Source organism: Salvia hispanica, chromosome 1 (assembly GCF_023119035.1).
Source record: "Salvia hispanica cultivar TCC Black 2014 chromosome 1, UniMelb_Shisp_WGS_1.0, whole genome shotgun sequence".
NCBI classification, from domain to species: Eukaryota; Viridiplantae; Streptophyta; class Magnoliopsida; order Lamiales; family Lamiaceae; genus Salvia; species Salvia hispanica.
In genome coordinates, this window is record NC_062965.1 from 30,786,359 (window position 1) to 30,807,389 (window position 21,031).

At 33.2% G+C, this 21,031-nt stretch overlaps 4 protein-coding genes across 4 annotated transcripts in view; 2 read left to right on the forward strand and 2 right to left on the reverse strand.

Annotated features, from left to right (window-relative positions):
* The window catches only part of LOC125194064 (peroxisomal membrane protein PEX14-like), a 1,816-nt gene extending 621 nt beyond the window's left edge, over positions 1–1,195 (forward strand). The window contains exons 2-7 of the mRNA XM_048092069.1: positions 163–304; positions 456–548; positions 634–704; positions 794–836; positions 918–1,027; positions 1,100–1,195. Of these exons, the coding sequence (XP_047948026.1) occupies positions 163–304; positions 456–548; positions 634–704; positions 794–836; positions 918–1,027; positions 1,100–1,195 (555 nt within the window). The remainder of the gene's footprint in view (positions 1–162; positions 305–455; positions 549–633; positions 705–793; positions 837–917; positions 1,028–1,099) is intronic.
* Positions 1,196–4,649: 3,454 nt separating this feature from the next.
* LOC125202019 (1-deoxy-D-xylulose 5-phosphate reductoisomerase, chloroplastic) lies at positions 4,650–8,436 on the forward strand. Its single transcript, XM_048100330.1, has 12 exons — positions 4,650–4,953; positions 5,430–5,611; positions 5,868–5,954; positions 6,089–6,214; positions 6,305–6,367; positions 6,565–6,714; positions 6,881–6,948; positions 7,183–7,294; positions 7,429–7,533; positions 7,655–7,776; positions 7,858–8,001; positions 8,099–8,436. Exons 1-12 carry the CDS (start codon positions 4,857–4,859, stop codon positions 8,265–8,267), a joined length of 1,425 nt encoding a protein of 474 aa, XP_047956287.1. The 5' UTR covers positions 4,650–4,856; the 3' UTR covers positions 8,268–8,436.
* Positions 8,437–14,722: 6,286 nt separating this feature from the next.
* Positions 14,723–15,595, reverse strand: LOC125194072. Its single transcript, XM_048092081.1, has one exon. It carries the CDS (start codon positions 15,593–15,595, stop codon positions 14,723–14,725), a length of 873 nt encoding a protein of 290 aa, XP_047948038.1.
* Positions 15,596–19,006: 3,411 nt separating this feature from the next.
* LOC125212240 lies at positions 19,007–20,531 on the reverse strand. Its single transcript, XM_048112346.1, has 3 exons — positions 20,393–20,531; positions 19,558–20,040; positions 19,007–19,469 (listed from the first exon to the last, which is right to left on the reverse strand). The coding sequence occupies exons 2-3, from the start codon at positions 20,005–20,007 to the stop codon at positions 19,317–19,319; spliced, it is 603 nt and encodes a 200-aa protein (XP_047968303.1). The 5' UTR covers positions 20,008–20,040; positions 20,393–20,531; the 3' UTR covers positions 19,007–19,316.
* Positions 20,532–21,031: the final 500 nt, after the last annotated feature.

The window sequence follows — 21,031 nt, forward strand, 5'->3', positions numbered from 1 at the left end:
CAACTCGACTTGAAGAAGACAATAGTTTGCATCTTGTTCTTTTATTGTATTTCTTTTGTTTTATTTACCTTCTAGTTTTTTGGTTTTCTTTGTAATAGCAAGAGTTGCCCGTGTAAAGGCTACACTATTTCCAACACTATGTTGAAATCTTGGATTCGAAAGGCTGTTGACGAGGACCTAATAAAGAAAAACGACACTAAATCAAGTGTAGCAGAAGAAGCTGCTGCTGCTGCAAAAGATGCTGCTGTTGTGGCAGCGGATGCAGCTCAAGCAATCCGGGAGATGTCAACAACAAATAGAGAAGGTAGACTCTAATTGGTTACGGCCCTTTATTTTGCACTTTGGTAACTAAGTGGTGATTGATGTTACTTGTTTCTTAATTTTAGTTAATATTACTTCTACTCTGATAGATTTTTTTTTATTCTTAGCATTGAATCTGTTTTGTTGTTTTCCAGAGAAGATATGCTTTGAGGAGATTATGAGTACGTTATATGCTCAAACACAAGTGATGAAATCAATGATCAATTCAATGCAGAAGTTGGAAAGTGGTAGGAGTAGTCACAACTCATAACATGTGTTGTCATACATAACATCTCCAATTTGCATAACATTCTTTTTAACTGTCAATACTAGGACTGGGTGCAAATGGAAGAATTTGTCTTGATGAGCAGGATAACAGAAGGCTCTCAGGAACCAGTTCAAGCGTAAGCTTAATACTATAACAGTATCTAAAGTTCGTCCGATCAGCTTTGGTATGTCGTAATTATTATTTACATGCTTCTTGGTGTTTCAGCAACCTCATACCAGTGGCACCACACGTACTGATACAATGTCAGGTAATTTCATCGATCAAGTGATTGTCGTTTTGTCAACCGAATCACCATTTTTAATATGTTGATTTATTTGGAACTGTGCAGGTTATTCGTATCTACCTGTGTCTGCGGAACCTCCTCACCATATGCAGATGATGCCTATGCTACAAAGAGGGAAAATGCCAATGCTGTTGAATATAAGGACTAGCTCTCTGGTACAAACAATGTTTGTGTTGGTCTCTTGTATATGTTCAGAGCTTTGTCCTAAAATAAGTTTCTGTTTTCAGGGGATCAATGATGCACCACCGGTCCCCAATCAGCCGCTAATGAATCCAAGAAAACCGGGGTCAAAGGTCAAGTTCTATAATGATAGCCGTATGTAGTACTTCAATGATTTCGATAATGAAGTCAAGTTCTTGATTTGATATAAATTCTACCGTAACAAAATACTCTATAAAGAGGAGATAGAATCACCAACCTCCGTTCGTGCTTTCTTCCTTTGTTGTAAAATGAATGAATCCATTAATTGATGTTCGTCAGTAACTAGAAATGCTTCCGGTGATAGAAATTAAAGGTGGATTGATGTGAGCATGTTTATAACTAAAAGATAACAAATGGAGTAATTTACTTTGCGCATTTTCCAATTGGATTTTGGAAAATGAAGTTCAAACACAAACATTAGTGAATTCCGTTTAATATGTCTAATGTTTCTGCAATCTCTATTTTATATATTGGAAAAACTTCTGCTGAGATTCAACCCTTGATTATAATTGACATACTTATTTTAGTACTAACATGTATTTAATTATATAAAAATGTAAGACGTGTTTCTTAATGTGGCCTATTATCTTGTAGTAGTACTAATAAACAACGGATGTATGTATAACGAGTATGACTTGTTAAGTTTAGCAAAACTTCAATAAATGTGTGATATATCTATTCACATCAAACATGACATGCCAATGTGTATCATGTGTTACACTCCCAAACCAAGAATCATGCTATAAGATATTAAAGAATCATTTGTTCTTCTCAACACGATAATGAGATTTCCAAGTGCAACAAAATTTCATCACGTGTTACCTTACACTGATTCTTGATTTATTTGAATAATTAAACAAAAAATGGTGGATTATGAAATCCACATACAACACTTTTAATTTTAGCCTCTTTAAGAAAAGGCCGGGAACATCAACAAGAAATCATTTTTCCCTCTAAACATTTTTTAGGGGAATAAGTCAATTCATACACTACTATTTACTAGTATGAATTTATTAGAATGGTTAATAAACATTTTTGTATCATAGAATCCGCTGTTTTTGTTTAGCATCTTTAGTGAGATGGGAAATTAATAATTTATTTTACTTTGTAAATTAGTTAAAAAAAACGTTTTACTCATATATAAGTGACAAAAACATACTCACGTATCCGAATCATTTAATCCTTATGTCCAAATTTCAAATAATATAGGCGTCCATGGTCCATTCAATAAATGATTTAATGATACACACCAAGTTTGAATTGAACACTTTGTTAATATTTGAGTAACATTGAATTCAACACTTTGAGCATCAATATTTGACCGTTCCTTATAACTAATAAGGTGTTCGTTTACTGAAAAAAAGATTGAATCAAATCTATTAAAAATCCACTGCAACCCTTGACTTAGAGTATAATTGATATCTAGTTTACTCAAATAAGACAAATCAAGAATGCAAAATAATTACTACTGTGTATTTCATATTGCTAGTACTATTCAAGGTTGTAAGATATTAGTAGTACATAATTTACAAGTGTATTGGTTTTTGAAAAACGATTTTACATGTATATATATTGCAAGTCGTTTACTTTTCTGAATTTAAATTTTACTATACGAACAAGATCTTATAAAATCGAATGTAAAATGTAAAGTTTTTTTGTATGTGGATGTTCCAACTCCTAATTAAATAGCTTATTAACTCGCGTAATCTAAGTTTTTAATACTATACACTTGAGATAAATTTGATTAATTATAACTATTTTCACGTTCAATAAAGTCTCAAGTTATCAACGGCGTTTAGAAGAGGAAATGTTTTTCCCATTGTGCTCTAATTTTTAACAATCAAGTCAACTTTTGTTCCGCCAAGATTAAATTATTTCCAAAGATGATTAAAGTCCGAAAATGATTTTCTTTGAATATTAACGTTTTCTTCATTAGTATAGTCCAGCTCCTATTATTATATTAGTAATTAATTGGACTGTTTTTATTACTCCTACTTAGGGCTGCTAATTAATATTTGTAATCATTTAATTAGCACACATACCTTACCTATCTACTAATCTTCTCAATTGGCTATCTATTTATGTAATTAGTGATGCTAACTGGTTGTTTACGAGTAGTACAAACTTAAATAGGTAATAAAAATTGAAGAAACATTGTTTAACTGATTTTAATCGCTATGACCCACACAAACACACTCTCTTTACATTTGAAATGACACAGAGAACCAGAAATTCAGAATTTGGATTCTTGAATTAATTGGAGTCATTTATGGAATTTGGTAAACCCAACCTACTTAGGAAATGTGTATTTTGCAGTATTATATTTTATTATTATTTGGTAAACAAGGATTCCGTGTACATATAATAATAGCCACATGCCTCGATATTCTCCAAAATTTGTTCAATGAGATTTAATAAAAAGAACCATTCACGTTACAAATTAAATAATCTAATCTCTTCCGATAATTAGGTCTATTAAATTATAACACCGAGTATATATAATTACAACGAGTTGGAACATGGAAGTTACATTAAAATATCAAGTAATCAATAAATTATTCTGACTTGCGCAGTGAAGCAAATTGGCTTCTAATTTGTGCCACCGAAAAATGGTGTTTCTCCTCAATTATTTATTTATTTTACTCTTATCAATATTTTTATTTCATTTTCTCATTTAATTTGGCACGAAATAAAAAGTGTCTTAGCTCATGAATATTTAAAACAGCCACATAGTCACTGACTCACTAGTCACCGAATTATACTACTAAATTAATAATATTATGAAATATAATTAATATTGAAAAACGAGAATATAAACCCGTGATGCACTGTGACATAATTTAAAGTAGCTATAATATCACCATCGTTTTTAGTGAGAAAAAAATAAACAAGTAATTTCAGACTTTGACTTGCCTTCACGACAAAACTAGTATTTCAAATGAAAGGGTATCAAAGGAAACCATTCCATGAATTTTTGCATTTCTTGAAAATTTCATCTCATTTTTTTGGAGGGATTATCTCAATTAATTTAAAACAACAATAGAAAAGAAGTGGAGTATTGTATAATGTAAATGTGTACTCGGGGGAATAAAAGAACTAACCGAAGATATAATAATCTACAAAATTGTATCTTGTCTATAATAAATATATTTAAATTTATAAAAATTATAATAAGAAAATGCCCCCATATAGGCCACGGTTGTAGTAAGATACCTCATTTTGTCTCATTGCCACATTGTTCATTACTCATCACCAATTTACAGCTTTGATCTTCGCAGATTATTAAATGAATTTTAGACTGTAGTTCATAATTGCAAAACTCATACTACTAGTGCTCTTACACTAAACTCGATATATTAATCTGCCCAAAAATAATTATATTTCCATAAACTTCAATCCAAGTGTAAATAACATAATATTGTGATTTAAAACATTGGTAATAGAATTGTACAAGACAAATTTTCCATTAATATCTATGGTGAATGTTGTATTTATACAATCTGTATGTGCAGAATAAGTTAAATCATGTCATTTTCATTTTAATCTTCACTTATTTAAATTAGCGCCGCACAGTTAATGAATTGAACACACAATCTCTCTCACCTTCCTCTCTCCCTCTCTCTCTAACAATTAAATTTGATTGTACAGATTCTTGCCAACTCGGAAATTACAGTGTTGATTGCTATATATGTTCAGGTTTCTTCTCATAAACGAGTTTTAAAAAAAAAGAAAGCACCTTTTTTCCATTTCCTGCTTCCTTTGCGATTGAGCCTTTGGTAAACCATGGCTCTAAACTTGATGTCTCCAACTGATATCAAGACACTGTCTTTCTTGGATTCCTCCAAATTGAGTTACAACCTCAATCCTCTCAAGTTTCAAGGTATGGTTCTAACCCAAGTTTTAATCTTTTTTGGTTTTGGTCTGGTGGGATTTTGAACTAGTGTTTTTTTTTTATCTCTTTGTCATGTTGATTATGAGGTTGGTATTTGTTTGGGATAAGAAAAGAATTGTGTAGTATAAAGCTGGTTACTATTTCTTTCCTTTCCTTTTTTTCATTTGTGGAGGTGTTGTATGATTTGTATCAGTTAATTATTTGCAATTCTTGGTTAAATATTCATAGTTAAGCATCCAATTCCAAGGTAATTATTTGATTCATTTTAGTCGATTCCCATTTGTGGAGAATGATTTTTGATGATGATGTATTCTTGTGCTATTTTTGACTTGTTACATCCGCCGAAGATTCCCTTTTGTTAATTGCTGTGTGTGTCATCTTCACATGTTGAGATATACTTTACAGGTATATGTTGTTTGTTATTCCGAATTATAGAAGATTCTGTTTGATTTTTTTTTCTTCAGGTGGATTTGCTTTCAGAAGGAAGGATAGTAGATGCACTGCCTCAAAGAGAGTCCACTGCTCGGCACAGCCCGCTCCCCCTCCGGCTTGGCCCGGGCGAGCTGTTCCCGAGCCTGGTCGTATGACTTGGGAGGGCCCGAAGCCCATTTCGGTTATTGGATCCACTGGCTCCATTGGAACTCAGGTGAAGATATATTTGCTATGTTGTGTTTGAGACTGTCTGGAAATTCAATACATTAACCGACGTTGTTTGAGTTGCTATGCTTCTTATATCAGATGATGGCTCTATTTGGTTATTGAAGTGTGACTTTTAAATTGACCACTTAAATCCAACTCATTTGTTTATTTACTTGTTAGCATCAGCTGTGAATTGTGGACTTCTTCTTGCTTTTGATAAGGCCTGTGATTGGTTTCTTATTAGCTGACTTTACTCTTTGCAGACGCTCGACATAGTTGCTGAAAATCCTGATAAATTTAGAGTCGTAGCACTTGCTGCTGGTTCAAACGTCACCCTTCTTGCTGATCAGGTGATTTAAACGATAGTTTACTCGTGAAAAAAATTCTAAGCTTAATGACTTAACCTGCTAAATTTGTGAAATTAGGATGTTAAAAAAAATAGATGTCATTTGGTTGTCCAATGACTCATCACCTCATCTTGCAGGTGAGGGCTTTCAAACCCAAATTAGTATCTGTTAGAGATGAGTCATTGGTTAGTGAGCTCAAAGAGGCTTTGGCTGATGTTGAAGACAAGCCAGAAATCATTCCGGGAGAGCAGGGAATGGTCGAGGTTAGTGCATATATATATGCTCTATAGCTGCTGGTGATAATGGTAGATGTAATTTGTTCCCACCTCTTTGACACCGGCAGTCTATTCCAGGTTGCACGACATCCAGATGCTGTTACTGTCGTCACAGGAATTGTTGGATGTGCAGGCTTGAAGGTAATCTTCGATGCCACTGTCTAGAATTATATCATCCTCTTTTATTATTCTTTTCTAGATTATGTGAAGCATGGTTTTACCTTTAGCAGTACTGTTTCTAATTATCTTAATAAATGTTGTATATCTTTATCTTAAAATTCAATATCTTCTGTTTATTGGAATAATAATCAGAAATCTGATCTGCTCTGATTTTTCAGCCGACGGTGGCTGCCATAGAAGCTGGAAAAGACATAGCTTTGGCCAATAAAGAGACACTGATTGCTGGAGGACCTTTCGTCCTTCCTCTTGCAAAAAAGCATAACGTCAAGATTCTTCCTGCAGATTCTGAACACTCTGCTATATTTCAGGTACGTTTAAAGGTGGCTGAACTACACGATGTTACCAGAATAATTTAGTAGCCAGCAGAATTTGGAAGTGGAAATCTTCATATCCCTCACTAAACTACCCTTATAAATATGTCGCCCTCTTAACCAATTATAAGGGCTGATGAGAAATGATTGTTTTATCTTGCAGTGCATCCAAGGCCTGCCAGAAGGTGCTTTGAGGCGTATAATTTTGACTGCATCCGGTGGTGCTTTTAGGTATTGTAATTTGTTACACCGAAATACAGTACTATTGTTTAGAAATTCTTCCATCCATGGATTTAGCTAATATAACTAGACAAATCTAATGTTATGCATCCAAAGCATAAACTTAAAGTTCTTCCTCATGTAAACTCATCCGTCTTATTACCTGTTTATGGTTTAGTACTTTTCATGCTTGATTGTTTTGCAAGTTCTATTGTGCTATAATACTGAGATTGCTGTTGATGATAGGGATTTGCCGGTTGAGAAATTGAAAGAAGTTAAAGTAGCTGATGCTCTAAAGCATCCTAACTGGAATATGGGAAAGAAAATCACAGTAGACTCTGCAACCCTGTTTAACAAGGTAGATTTTTCTTTCCGTGTGTAGGTATCCCTTGCTTGACTAAGTGCGTAAATATCGATAAGCTATCTTTTAAGCTTTGATCGAGTCTAGATCTGCTAGCAACAAGACTAATCGGATGATTTTCATGTTGTCAGGGTCTAGAAGTTATAGAAGCTCACTATTTGTTTGGGGCCGAATATGATGACATTGAGATTGTTATTCATCCTCAATCTATCATACATTCGATGATTGAAACACAGGTAAATTCGTCTTCTTGCTCTCACTGCCCAAGTTCTTGGTACAGATGCTTCAACTACTTTTTATCTGCTGCATATTCTAAGTACAGTCGAGCACTCTTCACATCTTCGTCTATCTTTTCAGGATTCATCTGTGCTAGCGCAATTGGGATGGCCCGACATGCGTCTACCTATTCTCTACACCTTATCGTGGCCAGAAAGAATCTACTGCTCCGAGATCACATGGCCTCGCCTCAACCTGTGCAAGTAACTACAGCACGTTTTTAAGTAACAGCTGTTGAAAATTCATATTTTCTTACTCAAGTACTAACTACCTTCCTATTGTAGTGTTGACCTAACATTCAAGAAGCCCGACAATGTCAAATACCCGTCGATGGATCTAGCTTATGCTGCTGGACGAGCAGGAGGCACCATGACCGGAGTTCTTAGTGCAGCCAACGAGAAAGCAGTTGAAATGTTCATCGACGAGAAGTGAGTACTTCAATCCACATTCAAAACGGCTAGCTTAGATTTTCTTGTCCTCGATTCAAAACTTCATCTAATGATTATACGTTTTTGTCTGTTTCAGAATTGGTTACCTTGACATATTCAAGGTTGTGGAGCTGACATGCGACAAGCATCGAGCAGAGATGGTGTCATCGCCTTCGTTGGAGGAGATCGTCCACTACGACCTGTGGGCACGTGAGTACGCAGCTGAGGTGCAACGCTCGGCCGGATTGAGTCCTGCTCTTGTCTGAGAGGTTGATGAGTATGATCATCAACCAAACTTGTTCAATTTTATTTCCTTTTGTTCTGTTTATCCCTTCTTGGTTTGGGGGGTAATCATTTATCATGAAAAGGAAAGGAATCATGTGACAAAATGACCATGAAATAGATCAAAAGAAAATGGCATGATTTTGATATTCATCAATTGTAAATTTGATGAGCAATGTTTCACAGTTTCCTTTCTGAAAATGTCATTGTGTGACAGTAAGAAATAAAATTTTAAAGATATATGAATATAATTTGTATTAGGTTTCGATTTTTATTGGGTATAAAAGTGTCAAGTTATATTAGGACATCTTATTGGTTTAGATTTAGATGAATATACTACTCCCTCCGTCCCAAGGAAGATGACCCATTCCTTGGGCGGCACGGGATTTTATGCAACTTTATTTTGTATGTTAAGTGAGAGAGTAAAGTAAGAGAGAGGGAATAAAGTAGAGATAAAGGGATTTCCATTTTAAGTAATGGGTCATCTTGATTGGGACAAACCAAAAAGGAAAGTGGGTCATCTTCAATGGGACGGAGGGAGTACTTAATTTTGATTAGTTGGGATGAAGGAGTAGTATTTAACTCAACGTATTATCGGTTTTAGGCTTTAAGCAACATTTACCTATGTACTTATTTGAAGGAAAAAAAACCATAAATAGATTATGTAAATTATATACTCCCTTGGTCCCATTTTAGAAGTATCAGTTTTCCCATTTTAGTCTATCCAATTTTAGTATCTTAGAATATTTCATAGATAGTAATAGATCTCACATTCCACTCACATTTTAATACTCCATAAAATTAATATACAAAAATAAAATTACATTCTTTTTTTATCAATTTTCTTTTACATTTCTTAAATACACTGCCGAATTCAATTAGAACTCACAAAATGTGATGCGAGAGCATAATTATTTTGATTGTTATTAAAATAAATTACAATCTTCATATGTATGTAACTAATTGATAGGAAACGGGGCTGTGGAAAAAGAGCAAAAGATGATTAGATTCTACTTATCCTTTTCCATTTTCGTAAGACTTGTCAAAACATATGTTAAAGAGACATAGCTGAATGATAATTTTCCTCTAATAAGACCTTTTAAATGGTGAATGATTCATTTCAAATATGATATTTAGAGCGCATGAAAGCCTGATGTTCTTTCCGGCATGTTAGGGATTATCAAATTTGATATAATTAAAATTAAAATTGTGAAATTAACACATCTGTATTGTGATTAAGATGCTATATGCCTTATAATACCTACATAACCTATCAGATAAATCATGGTAATATTGATTAGCACAACCATTAATTTGAACATATAATAGAAAATGATTTTAAAAAATATAGAGAAAAGGTTGCACATACACAATCACACATCCAGGGTGGATGCAAAAAAAATATCGATAGGACTGAAATTTATAAATTTTGTTTCAAAGTACACTTTTTGGTGTTTTGAATCATTGGTAAGGGCTTTTACATAATAATATACTCTAAAATTAGATATATTTCAAAAAATTACAAAAGAAAATAGTGTTAGAAAAGAATTTATTGAGGGCTAAGCCTTTCCTCTCTACCACATGAGTTCGCCCCTGAAAAACCAGAGAAAAATATTTTGAAGTATTAATCCTCCGAAAGTGCGAATCATTTCCACTCCAACCGAAGTATGGCAGTGGCACGACTCTGGTTGCCACCGGTGGATTGGCCACCGCCCCGGGAATGAGTCGCTCCGTATCAGAAATGGATCGTCGTTGCATTTCTATCTCTGGAGGAGTGGAAATGCTAGATGAATGAAAAGTAAGAGATGAGAGGGAAGAGTGATGCTCATTATAAAAAATTTCTGAAGCCGTATAGTAGAACATGTGAAGGAGATGGACCACAGGAGGAAGAAGGATCAGTATTTATTTTGAAAGTTTTAGTAGATATGGAGAGTGTATCGTGTTTCTCTCATTTTATAGGAAAGATTGTAAACGCCAAATACAATAGTGTATTGTACAATGCATACATAGACTATCGTCATCGCATTTGTAGCTGTATTGCAAAGTTCGAGATTTTCTTTTTCATTATTTGAAACCACACCATTAAGCTTGCCGATATTTATTTGTGCACTTTGAATGTGTTTGTTATGAGGTATAATTAGGAAGCCATAAATTTCAGTTACCACCTTCATATCTTATTTGTTTTCTTAATTAGCAGTAAACTATACCTAAGAGAGGGTGGTATAATTTTATACCATAATTTATCATTAAAAACAACTTTATATATAAAAATTAATATCTCAGTTTTAAGCGAAATTTATACGACATTATATTATCCCTCTATTTATAGAGATAAAGAGTAAACACACCCTAACTGCCCCCTCCTACCCTCACAACATTAAACATCATTGAAGTGATTCACCAAGTGATACTGCATGAAAAGAGAAATAATTGGCAATGCAAAACATGGCATATACCATATATACTGTAATTTGTAATAAACAAAGGCCAGTGGCAGTGGAATGGAAACAGAGAGTTGTAAGATTCCATAGTCGATGACGGGCTGCACGAGCATCGTTAGTGCGAAAAAACTATAACCAATGACCCAAAACCCTATGAAGTGCTTATTATACAACTCAATCGTTATAGCTAGCTAGCAGCATAGTTAAAATCACCGAAACATACACACAAGGATATCGAACGGATGTCCCGGCATCACCCGTATGAACTTACTCCCCTTCTCCCACGAGCTGAGTCCGGCTAAAGACACGAGCAGTGTCACGCTAACTGCCGCAATCCTAAAATATAACTTAATTAGATATGTTCTAAAATAACTATAATAATAGAGTTGGCTATATAAAATAAGAATAGAGTTAAGAACATACTAGTGTGGGGCTCGCTTACGTGGGAAGAAGAAGTGGGTTATGCCCGATGGAAGGAAGCTGGTGATCTTGAAAAAACTAGAGAAAATATTTTGAAGTACCAATCCTCCGAAAGTGCAAATCTTTTCCACTCCAACCGAAGTATGGCAGTGGTCAGAAATGGGCCGCTGACACATCCAAATCTTGAAAAGGACTACCATTTAATATGAAACAAGAAAAACCAATGTCTTGAATTATGAAATATGATCCCAATTGGGAGTTGATGTATTTCAATCAGTATTCATATTTCTAGTCCAGATCTTTTTGATTTTGTAGCTAGTGGTGATTTGTGATCTTTTTGACTTTGTAGCTAGTGGTGATTTCACATATGTTAAAAATGCCCATTCTTTTATGCATGACATTGAAATTTTGTATTTTTTTTAAGTTGTGAGATTCTAAGTCATGAATAATTATCATATGATCATTTATATAGGATTAAATCGTGAGATTCAATTTAATATAACCAAACATTAATATATATTTAATCATTAGATATAATCTAAAGATTAGTCATTGAATTCGGCTTTATGAATTTTGAAAAAAAAATATGGTTAGGGTATGAAAGCGAGATTATGTTATAATCTTGATTAATTAGATACCTACGGACAATTCCCTAGGTGATTAAAGTTTTGTGACAATATGGAAACTATCTAATTGTGTCATGGCCTACGTATACTACTCTCTCCGTTCTATAAGAGTGGAGTCATTTACTTTTTTGGTATGATACATTGTAGTGAAGCCATTTTCTTTTTAGTAAAAGTCAAAATATGTTTTCTTCTCGCTTACTTTACCATCTCTTACTGTATTCTCTATTCATCTCTCTACATTTTTCATATCCTACTTTATTATTTATTTACTTAACCGCATAACACAATTTTTCTTAAATCATGTGACCAGATGAGAAATGAGTACTTGGGGGATTTCAAGAATTAATTTTGTAGTACTAGGAATGAGAAATGAGAACGGAATGACCACTATTAGACTACTAATAAGTAATTCTATTGGTTGCATTAACTAAGTAATGTGTACGATTTATTTACTCCATCCGTCTCACAATAATTGTCACTCTTTTCTATTTTGGTCCGTTCCACAATAATTATCACACTTCATTTTTACTATAAATGGTAAGTAGGTCACACATTCCACTAACTCACTTCACTCACATTTTATTATTAAACCAATAAAAGTGGGTGTCACATTCCATTAACCTTTCCAACTAACTTTTCTTTAAATTCCTTAAAACTCAAGCCAAACACCAAGAATGACAATTATTGTGGGGCGGGAAGAGTAATTTTTTTTTTCAAAATGAGCTATATTCTATTATAATGGTTGCATTAACTAATAAGCTAGTACAGTGTAACTTTTTTTCAAGTTATGCAACATTTTGCGATTCACGAGTAATGTGAAGTTTGAATTTTCAATTATCTTCTCAAAAAGTAAATATAAATGATCTTCGAATGTTGTACAAGCTGAAATTTCAGAGAACTATAATGTGAACATTAAATGATAAACGTGGTAGCGAACTTTATGATTAATTACAAGTGGAGTAGTAATATTTAAACAGTAGGAGTGCGACTTTTGTATTAAGATAGAACATTCCAACTGCGGATTCAGATTCAAATGGAGTTTTGAGTGTAACACGAAGTATATTTATTGAGATAGTAGTACTATTTTGGTCTTCCAAACGAGAAAATATTCAATGATCATGGCATACCAAGGTGGAAATGTGATTTGTATGTCCTACCAATCCATTATTGACATGTGGAAATAAATAGAGTTCCACTTCCAACTAGATATACTAATTATAGAAACATAGTTAATTTTTCTTAAAAGAAGCATTATAGTTAAATACGGATATTATACCAAAATATTGGAAATTACATAATAAACATAATATAATCGACATGAACATAAAAATCATAACTTTAATTTCGTTAAATTTAAACTAAATTTACTATATGAATGATTATTAGTGTAATTCTTATTTTACTGCTACACATAATTCACTTTAGTTATATAAATTTGTTATTAATAATTTAATATCTATAGCTATATTTTAAAATAATATATATATGATTAATGTGACTATAAAATAAAATAATAATTACGCTATATAATCATTCATATAGAAAATTTAATTTAAATTTAACAAAATCTAAGTTATGATCATAATTTTTTGCATGTAGATTATATTATAAGAAAAAAAAGCAACCCCATCAAAATTTGAAATGTGTAACACAGTATTATCATTTTTTTTATTCACGTGTATATATACCCTTAACATAATATATAATCATATATACGATGAATATGCAATTATAAAATAAAATAAGAATTACACTATGTAATTATTCATATAGTAAATTTAATTTAAATAAAACAAATTTAAGTTGCAATCATATTTTTTGTTAATGTAGATTATGTTATTATTCACGTGTATGCATATATGTATATATGTAATTTCCAATATTTTGGTGTAGTTTCCATATTTAACTATAATGTTCTTTTAAGAAAAATTAACTATGTTTCTATAATTAATATATCTAGTTGGAAGTGGAATTCTATTTATTTCCACTTGTTAATAATGTATTGGTAAGACATACCAAATCACATTTCCACCTTGGTATGTCATGACCATTGAATATTTGAAGGTGTTTATTAGAGTATCTCCAAGAAAAATGATAAATGGAAAAGTTAAGAGAAATAACTATCATATTTATCTCTTCTTGGTAAAATTTCATGTTCCAATGAAAAAGGTATTTAGGGAGATATTATACCTTCTTTTATTTTGAGAAGGTATCTTTACCTCTTATTCAAAGAAAAGGTAAAATGTTAGTTATTTTTGTTTACCTTTTTAATTTACCTTCTTCTCTTGGAGTCTATTACATTTTAAGAAGGTTAATTACTTTTTTGAGAAGGTAAATAAGAAATATACCTTCTCAACTTACCTTTCTTCCTTGTGAGCATCTTCAAGGAAAGAAGGTATATAGAAAAGGTATACTATCATGTATTTTTACTATCTTAAAAAGTGAAATATACCCTTGTAAAATTTAACATATTCCAAAAGAAAAAGGTATATGGAAAAGTAAATTATTTTTTTTAAATAAAATAATAGTTCAAAATGATTAAAAAACATGAAGTGTAATATTTTAGCTCTTCAAAATGGGAAAACGTATGATACTTTCTCAAATACCTCTCCCCTTAGAGAATGACCTTTCATAAAAAAAAATATGATAGCTATATTAGTCTACCTCTCCATTTACATCTCTCCTTAGAAACACTCTTATTTATTATCACATATTAAATTAACTTATATAAAAATATAATTCAATATCAGGAATCAAATAAATAACTATTTAATTTTTGGATATAATTTTACAAATTATCAACACAGTTATTACTACTTATTAATTATTATCACATAACTATCCATTTAAATTAAATTATATAATAGTATAATTCAATCTCATAAATAAAACAAATAAGTACGGAGTATTTAATTTCGAGATATAACCCTAAACCCAAATTATCAACGGCCATCAAAACGGCTGCACAGTCCTACCTAGTCCATTTACACCGGCGAAAAGCCCTACTAAATCCTGTCTATACGGCAAGTACGACCGCCGCTTCACACCACCGTACACCGGCGGAGGAGGAGGAGGAGGCGGAAGCGGTCTGGCCGCCGCGGACTTAGTCTTTCCACCACTCACCGGGGCCAATTTGCCTCCGTCTTCTTCATTCTGTTTCTTCCTCCTACTCAAAATCACAAAATCTTCGTTGCTCCCCTCGCTGTGGCTCCTATTCAGCAGCAAATCCTTCACCTTAAACTTCCACCTCTTCGAATTCGATCCCGCGGAGCTGCTCTTTTTGCACCTCCCCTCTGCCGCCGGCCGCCACACGCAATATAAGTCCTCTGAAACTCCGTCGAGCTCGTCCGCGTCTGACGAAGAGCACGACGACGTCGTTTTCATCGTCATCGCCGTTTCCCTTTCCTCACTAAACAGCTTTTTCAACGGCAGCCGAACCTTTTCCCCTTTTTCTAATCCGTTCTCACGCAAACTCTGCAAATACAGATCTCTGTTGAAAACAGGGTAGACCGGTCGGATTTGGCCGTTGTGGAAGATCTCGTCGGCGGAAATTGGAGAAGGCAACTCCGAATCTCTCGTCACGAAAGCGAATTCGAATTCCTCGTCGTCGTCGGAGGCATCTTCATCGCGATTTACGTACTCGACGTAATCAGAATTCGCTCCTCCCTCCGATCGAAGAGTCGGCGGATTTTCGTCTTCGTCGATGTAAATCTCGTCGTCGTAGAGTTCCAGAGAGGCGAACTCTTCGACCACACGGGCGGCGATTTCGGCGACTTTACTGTTGGAATGGCTGTTGAAGCTGGGAGAGAGCGATATTGGCTGCATCTTCTACGGAAACAAACACTTGCATTCAAATTTTTGCTGCGAATTTGAAGTTTGAGGGAGCGGATGGTTGGTTGAAATGGCGGAAAGTGTGTGGATTAGCAATGTGGAATGAGTTTATATTTCTGAATAGCTGTATAAATAGCGACACCACTTTTTACTTGTACACAAAAAAGTAAAGAGAGAAAATAAAGATACAACGTATAAAGGCCTATGCGCCACGGGAAGGCTGTGATCGTGTGGAACACGGTGTAGCATTTACCTGTGCCACGTGTTAAAAGAACAGTCCATAATACTGCTCTCCAGTGACTCGTTATAATATTATCTATTTAGAATTAAATTATATAATTATTTTAATTAGAAAATTGTATTATGATCAGTGTTATATTATATTATCCATTTAAGATTAAATTATAAAATTATTTTAATTGAAAAAGAATATTATATGACTTATTATCATATGATTATCCATTCAGGATTAAATTATAAGATTAATTTAATTAAAAATAAATATTATGATTAATTATCATATAATTATCCATCTAAGATTAAATTATTTAATTTAATTTTATGAAATAAATATAATAAGTACGTATTTAATTATGAGATACTATAATCTTGCAAATAGAAGGTCTAAAAAAGATTATTTATCAGGGATTTGCAATTGTAAATACACAAAATATTAGATTCTCACATTTCTTATTAGCAAAGATGTCAAGTTTTGAATACAAACTTGGTAAATAAGAGAGGTATGGAAGGAAAAAGGATTAAAATATTATTAATAAAAATGAGACACTTTTTATAAAAAATACAAACTTACCGAAACAAAATATGACAAATTTTGTAGGATATTTCAAAATAGAAAAAGAATACGAAGTTGTATTATTTGGGGATGAAGGGAGTACATAAACTAAATTAATAAACTAAGTTTTGATACTAATTTGACAATGTGTGTTTCGTTAGACTCGTCATTTCTCAAAATAATTAAATGCTGCTTATAAATTTATAATGCCTCTAGAAATTTAGATTGGGCATAGAAAATTCAGGGCAAGTTGACTTCAGACTCCTCAAATTCATGAAAAGGATAGTCAATTTGGCAGTTTCTCTTCTTTTTCGAATTAAAATAAAGATTTTACGAAGACTTGGAGCAGAAGCTGCACTTTTGGCAATAATTTTGCAATTATATGTATTAATGTATAAATTGTATGTATTGATAAAATGTGTGATCAATATTGAACCATATTTTATAGTGCATATCTAATTAATGTATGAAACCATTGATTTTTCCTAATCCACATATATTCTTGTTCCGGACGTAAACCTCATTGATGTTCACACGAAAAATAAGTAATCCTTTTATATGTCATATTATCTAGAAGTGGAAATAGTTTTTGTCAATTTCATCCTTATTTTCTCGATTTATAGGGTTAAATTAAATGTCCGCTTCATTTATATACTGACGTTTCTCTGTACGCAAGTTTTATTTCTATTATATTAGTAGTATAATTTATACATCAATAAAAGAAAATTGCTACAAACTTAGAAAATAAATAGACTAAGTAATTGGTGATAACACGTTATATACACGAGGAACATATATAGGATTGACAACTAATTTGGATTATTGTGTATGGTGGTTGTGAAAAGGGGATACCAAATTTTTTGATTTTTCCCATTTTGATTATAGATATTTATATTTTGTCCCAATATCAAGAGTCACGTATATGGGTTGTCCGAAATTCTACAGTTTAATCAAGTGCCAACTAACATAACAAATCGCATGAGTCGTCGTTTCTCCTTCTCGAACTATTTTGTTTTTTCAACAATATTTAATAATTTGTGTGTTTTCAAATGAGCTTGAAAGTCGGAAGCATACGTTTTGCCTGCATGCGTAGTTAATCTTTTTTCAAAACTTGGTTTTCAGGATTTGGAATTAACAAGTTTCCCAATTTTAGTCAACATTCTAGAAAAAAAAATATTAAGTGCATAAAATAATAAATCATAATCTGAGCTTTGTAGGATCAAATGAAAAAATAAATAAATATGGATGCACAAATAAATTTGTGAGGTGGGTAACTTTAAACACCAAATACATAATCTTTTCCCAAATTAGGAAACAATTACCATGCGATTTTCTCTTCTTTTTATGCTCGACTCCTAAATTCTATACTGCTCATTTAATTGACAATCATCCGAGTAACTTGAATACTAATTATCAACAATTAATTCGTGGTAAAAAAAAACAATATTTCTTCTTCATCTATGAGAAAAAATTCATATAAAAAAAATCAAAATGCATAATTTTAGCCCTGAATTGATAGTTTTCATGTTTAAACTCTAGTTACTTATGGTTTAGATAGAGAGTATAGGTGTAGGACTATTTATAATAAAAATATATAAATTGAATATATGACCGTTTTTAACAAAAATGATTTTTTATTTCAAAATAAAATTTATGGCTGGCCATGTGGCAATCACTCATTGGCCAACTCCATTCCGCGCATTTTTTCTTATGCTTTGGACAGCTGCAACGTCGTGCTTAAGGGCTAAGCACATGTTGACGTATTTTGGAGTGACGCTAATTAAATAAACAAGGGATTTGTGTGCCCTAAGACATCGGCATATCAGGAGAAAAGACAGAAGCTTACTGAGATAAGGACATTGTATGAGGCGCCATGCTATGGATGTCCGGTCCGATTTTATGGTTCTTTCTATACTCCAGACTCTGGGCAGATAAGTATAGCTTTGGAGTACATGGATGGCAGACCTTTGGCTGATATCCTTCATAAAAGCAAGACTATACCAGAACCGGTTCTTTCCATCATGGTGCAGAAACTCTTGCTTATATGTGGTTTCTTCGGTTTCAGTTTCACCTTACGATCAGAGTACTCGTTATCCTGATTTTCACAACTTTTCTTTCTGTTTGAAGGGACTGAGTCACTTGCATGGAGTTAGGCACTTAGTTCATAGAGATATTAAACCTTCAAATTTGTTTGTAAATCTAAAGATCACAGATTTTAGTATAAGTGCTGGCTTAAAGGATTCAGTGGCCATGGCTAGTCACAGTAAATTAGCCATTCAAGTAGGGGGTTTGCCTAATTTTAGAGAACTATCAATCGACATACCTAGCAAGCGTATGGGGACGTGCCGGGAGCAGTTCACTCTAGAAAGGTCGAGCCATATAGGCCGCTACCAACCTGCACTTATCCTCAATGTTTTTAACTCTGCTGTATCAAGACAATAGTTAACAAGTTATAAGAGTAATCATTTAACAAAGATCATATTTTATTCCTTCTTGTTACTTTATTTATAATGGCAAAAGCCAATAATTGAGTTTGTTACCTTTCTTTTGCAACAAGCTTGCAAGTCAAGAGTAAAGGTGTATTGTCTCCTTGTTCTGTGCTAACTGGAAAATTGATGCTACACAAACAATAAATTAGTGAAACATAGTACAAAAGCATTTGCAAGGAGACCATTAGAGACTTGAATTTCACTTCTCTCGTATAATAAGAATTTTCATAGCCTCTGCCGGAGATTCATCCCACAAACATGGAAAGAACTTTGGTTAAATGAAGCTAATGTATACATAAGCAACATGCACTGAATGTCAATTGTCAGAAGAGACAGTCCAAATAATTTGTAGGGGATTTTGGAATAAACATATCACTACAAGGTTTCCTTACACCCTAAATTGTCTACATAGAACATGACACAGACCCGGCGATCATACATCTGAAAGGGGTATCTCATATTGTAGTCCCAAACGTTTAGCACTTCCGTCTTCAATGACCGTCTTCAACAGTTCATACTTGTTGTAATGTGATTTCAATATCTCCTTTTGCTGGTTTGCAAGTTTCTCTTCCTCTGCTCGTTGCGCCTACATCAACACAACACAACACAACTTGCTATGACCTATGATATATTTTAAAGAAAGCTGAGCTCGTGAAGATATCAAAGTTAATTACCTCGAGCACTGTTAATGCTTCTGCAGCATGTCTCCCCACTGCAGCCTTGAGTTTCTTCGCTACCTCAAACTCAGGCTCCTTCGGGTCCAACCAACGACAAATGATTTTGCGCCCTGGCTTCCTGGGACGATCATCGAACATCTCCAGCCGAGCAGCAGATGCCCTGACAGGCCGCGGCATCCCTAATATCATGAAAGGTAATTTCCCCATCTCCTCAATGATACCCACTGCCTGTTTTGGGTTTTCCATCTCCACAAGAGCAGATTGGGGCGCGTTCTTGGGTTCGAGATAGACGGGGATGAACTGAACACTCTTCACATACCCAAACTGATTAAAAGCAGTTCTCATCACAGATTCAGTAACTTGGGGTGCCAAGTTATCCACATAAATTGTCCTTTTAACCTTCTCCAAGAATGCATTATACTCTTCTTCCTCACTTGAATTGCCCATCAGTCCCAAGTTTTTTTTTTTTTTTCTTTTTGCCTAAAAAAGCACAATTATTAAAAACAATTTAAATAAAAAAACATGATAGCAGCTACAGAATTACGCCTTTCCATAGATTCAAATTTGAAATCATAACCACTCTCCAATCATCTAAATAACACAATAATCAATTACGAAAACGATAACTGAAGACTGAATTTTGATTTCAGGAAGCAAACAGCTCAAGTATCACGTTGATTCCAGATACCAGCGGTAAAACTTCGAGAACGATAGTCATGAGCTAGAATTGTTGAGCTCAAACTCTACGGAAAATTGATTGCGCATAATTTTGTTTTGCATCTATTCCAATTTGTGACAAAAAAAGAAAACCTAGATGAATCGAGAATGGTACCTGGTTGATCAAGCATTGAGCTTCTGATAGAGTGATCTGAAATCAATTTTGAAGTCTAGGGTTTCTCATAGGTTACTGAGCCGGAAATTAACCGCGATGAAGTTGCCATTGTTGATGGTTTACCTTTACCCAGTCGAACAAATCTAACTACTCTTACATAAGATTACTATATTAAATTAATTATTCAACACAAATCTGAATCTTATGATAAATATGGAAAAGTCTGCAAATCTAAAAATAACTACCAAAAAATGAACAAATTTTATTAATATATTTTAAACATAACAACTAATTAAAGCATTGTGCGCAATAATCTCTATTTTTTTTTGTAAAATTCAAGTGGCATTACTAAGTTCATTTAATAGTACATTGGAAACAAAAAAAGAAAAACAAAATTTGTTCGTAACTTTATAAGTTTGCTTGCAAACTGATCGAATAGATCGATTCAGTCTGATTTTTATAATATTAATTTTTCTATCATCTAGAATATTCTACTAATTATTACATTTCAACAGAAAAACTTCTTTTAAAAAATCTATGGAAAATATTGTTATTGTATGTTAAATTTTCTGATTAGTATTTATTCGGTGGATTGGAAAAGGGTTGTATAATCAATAAAAATAGAGGCAAAATGAGATC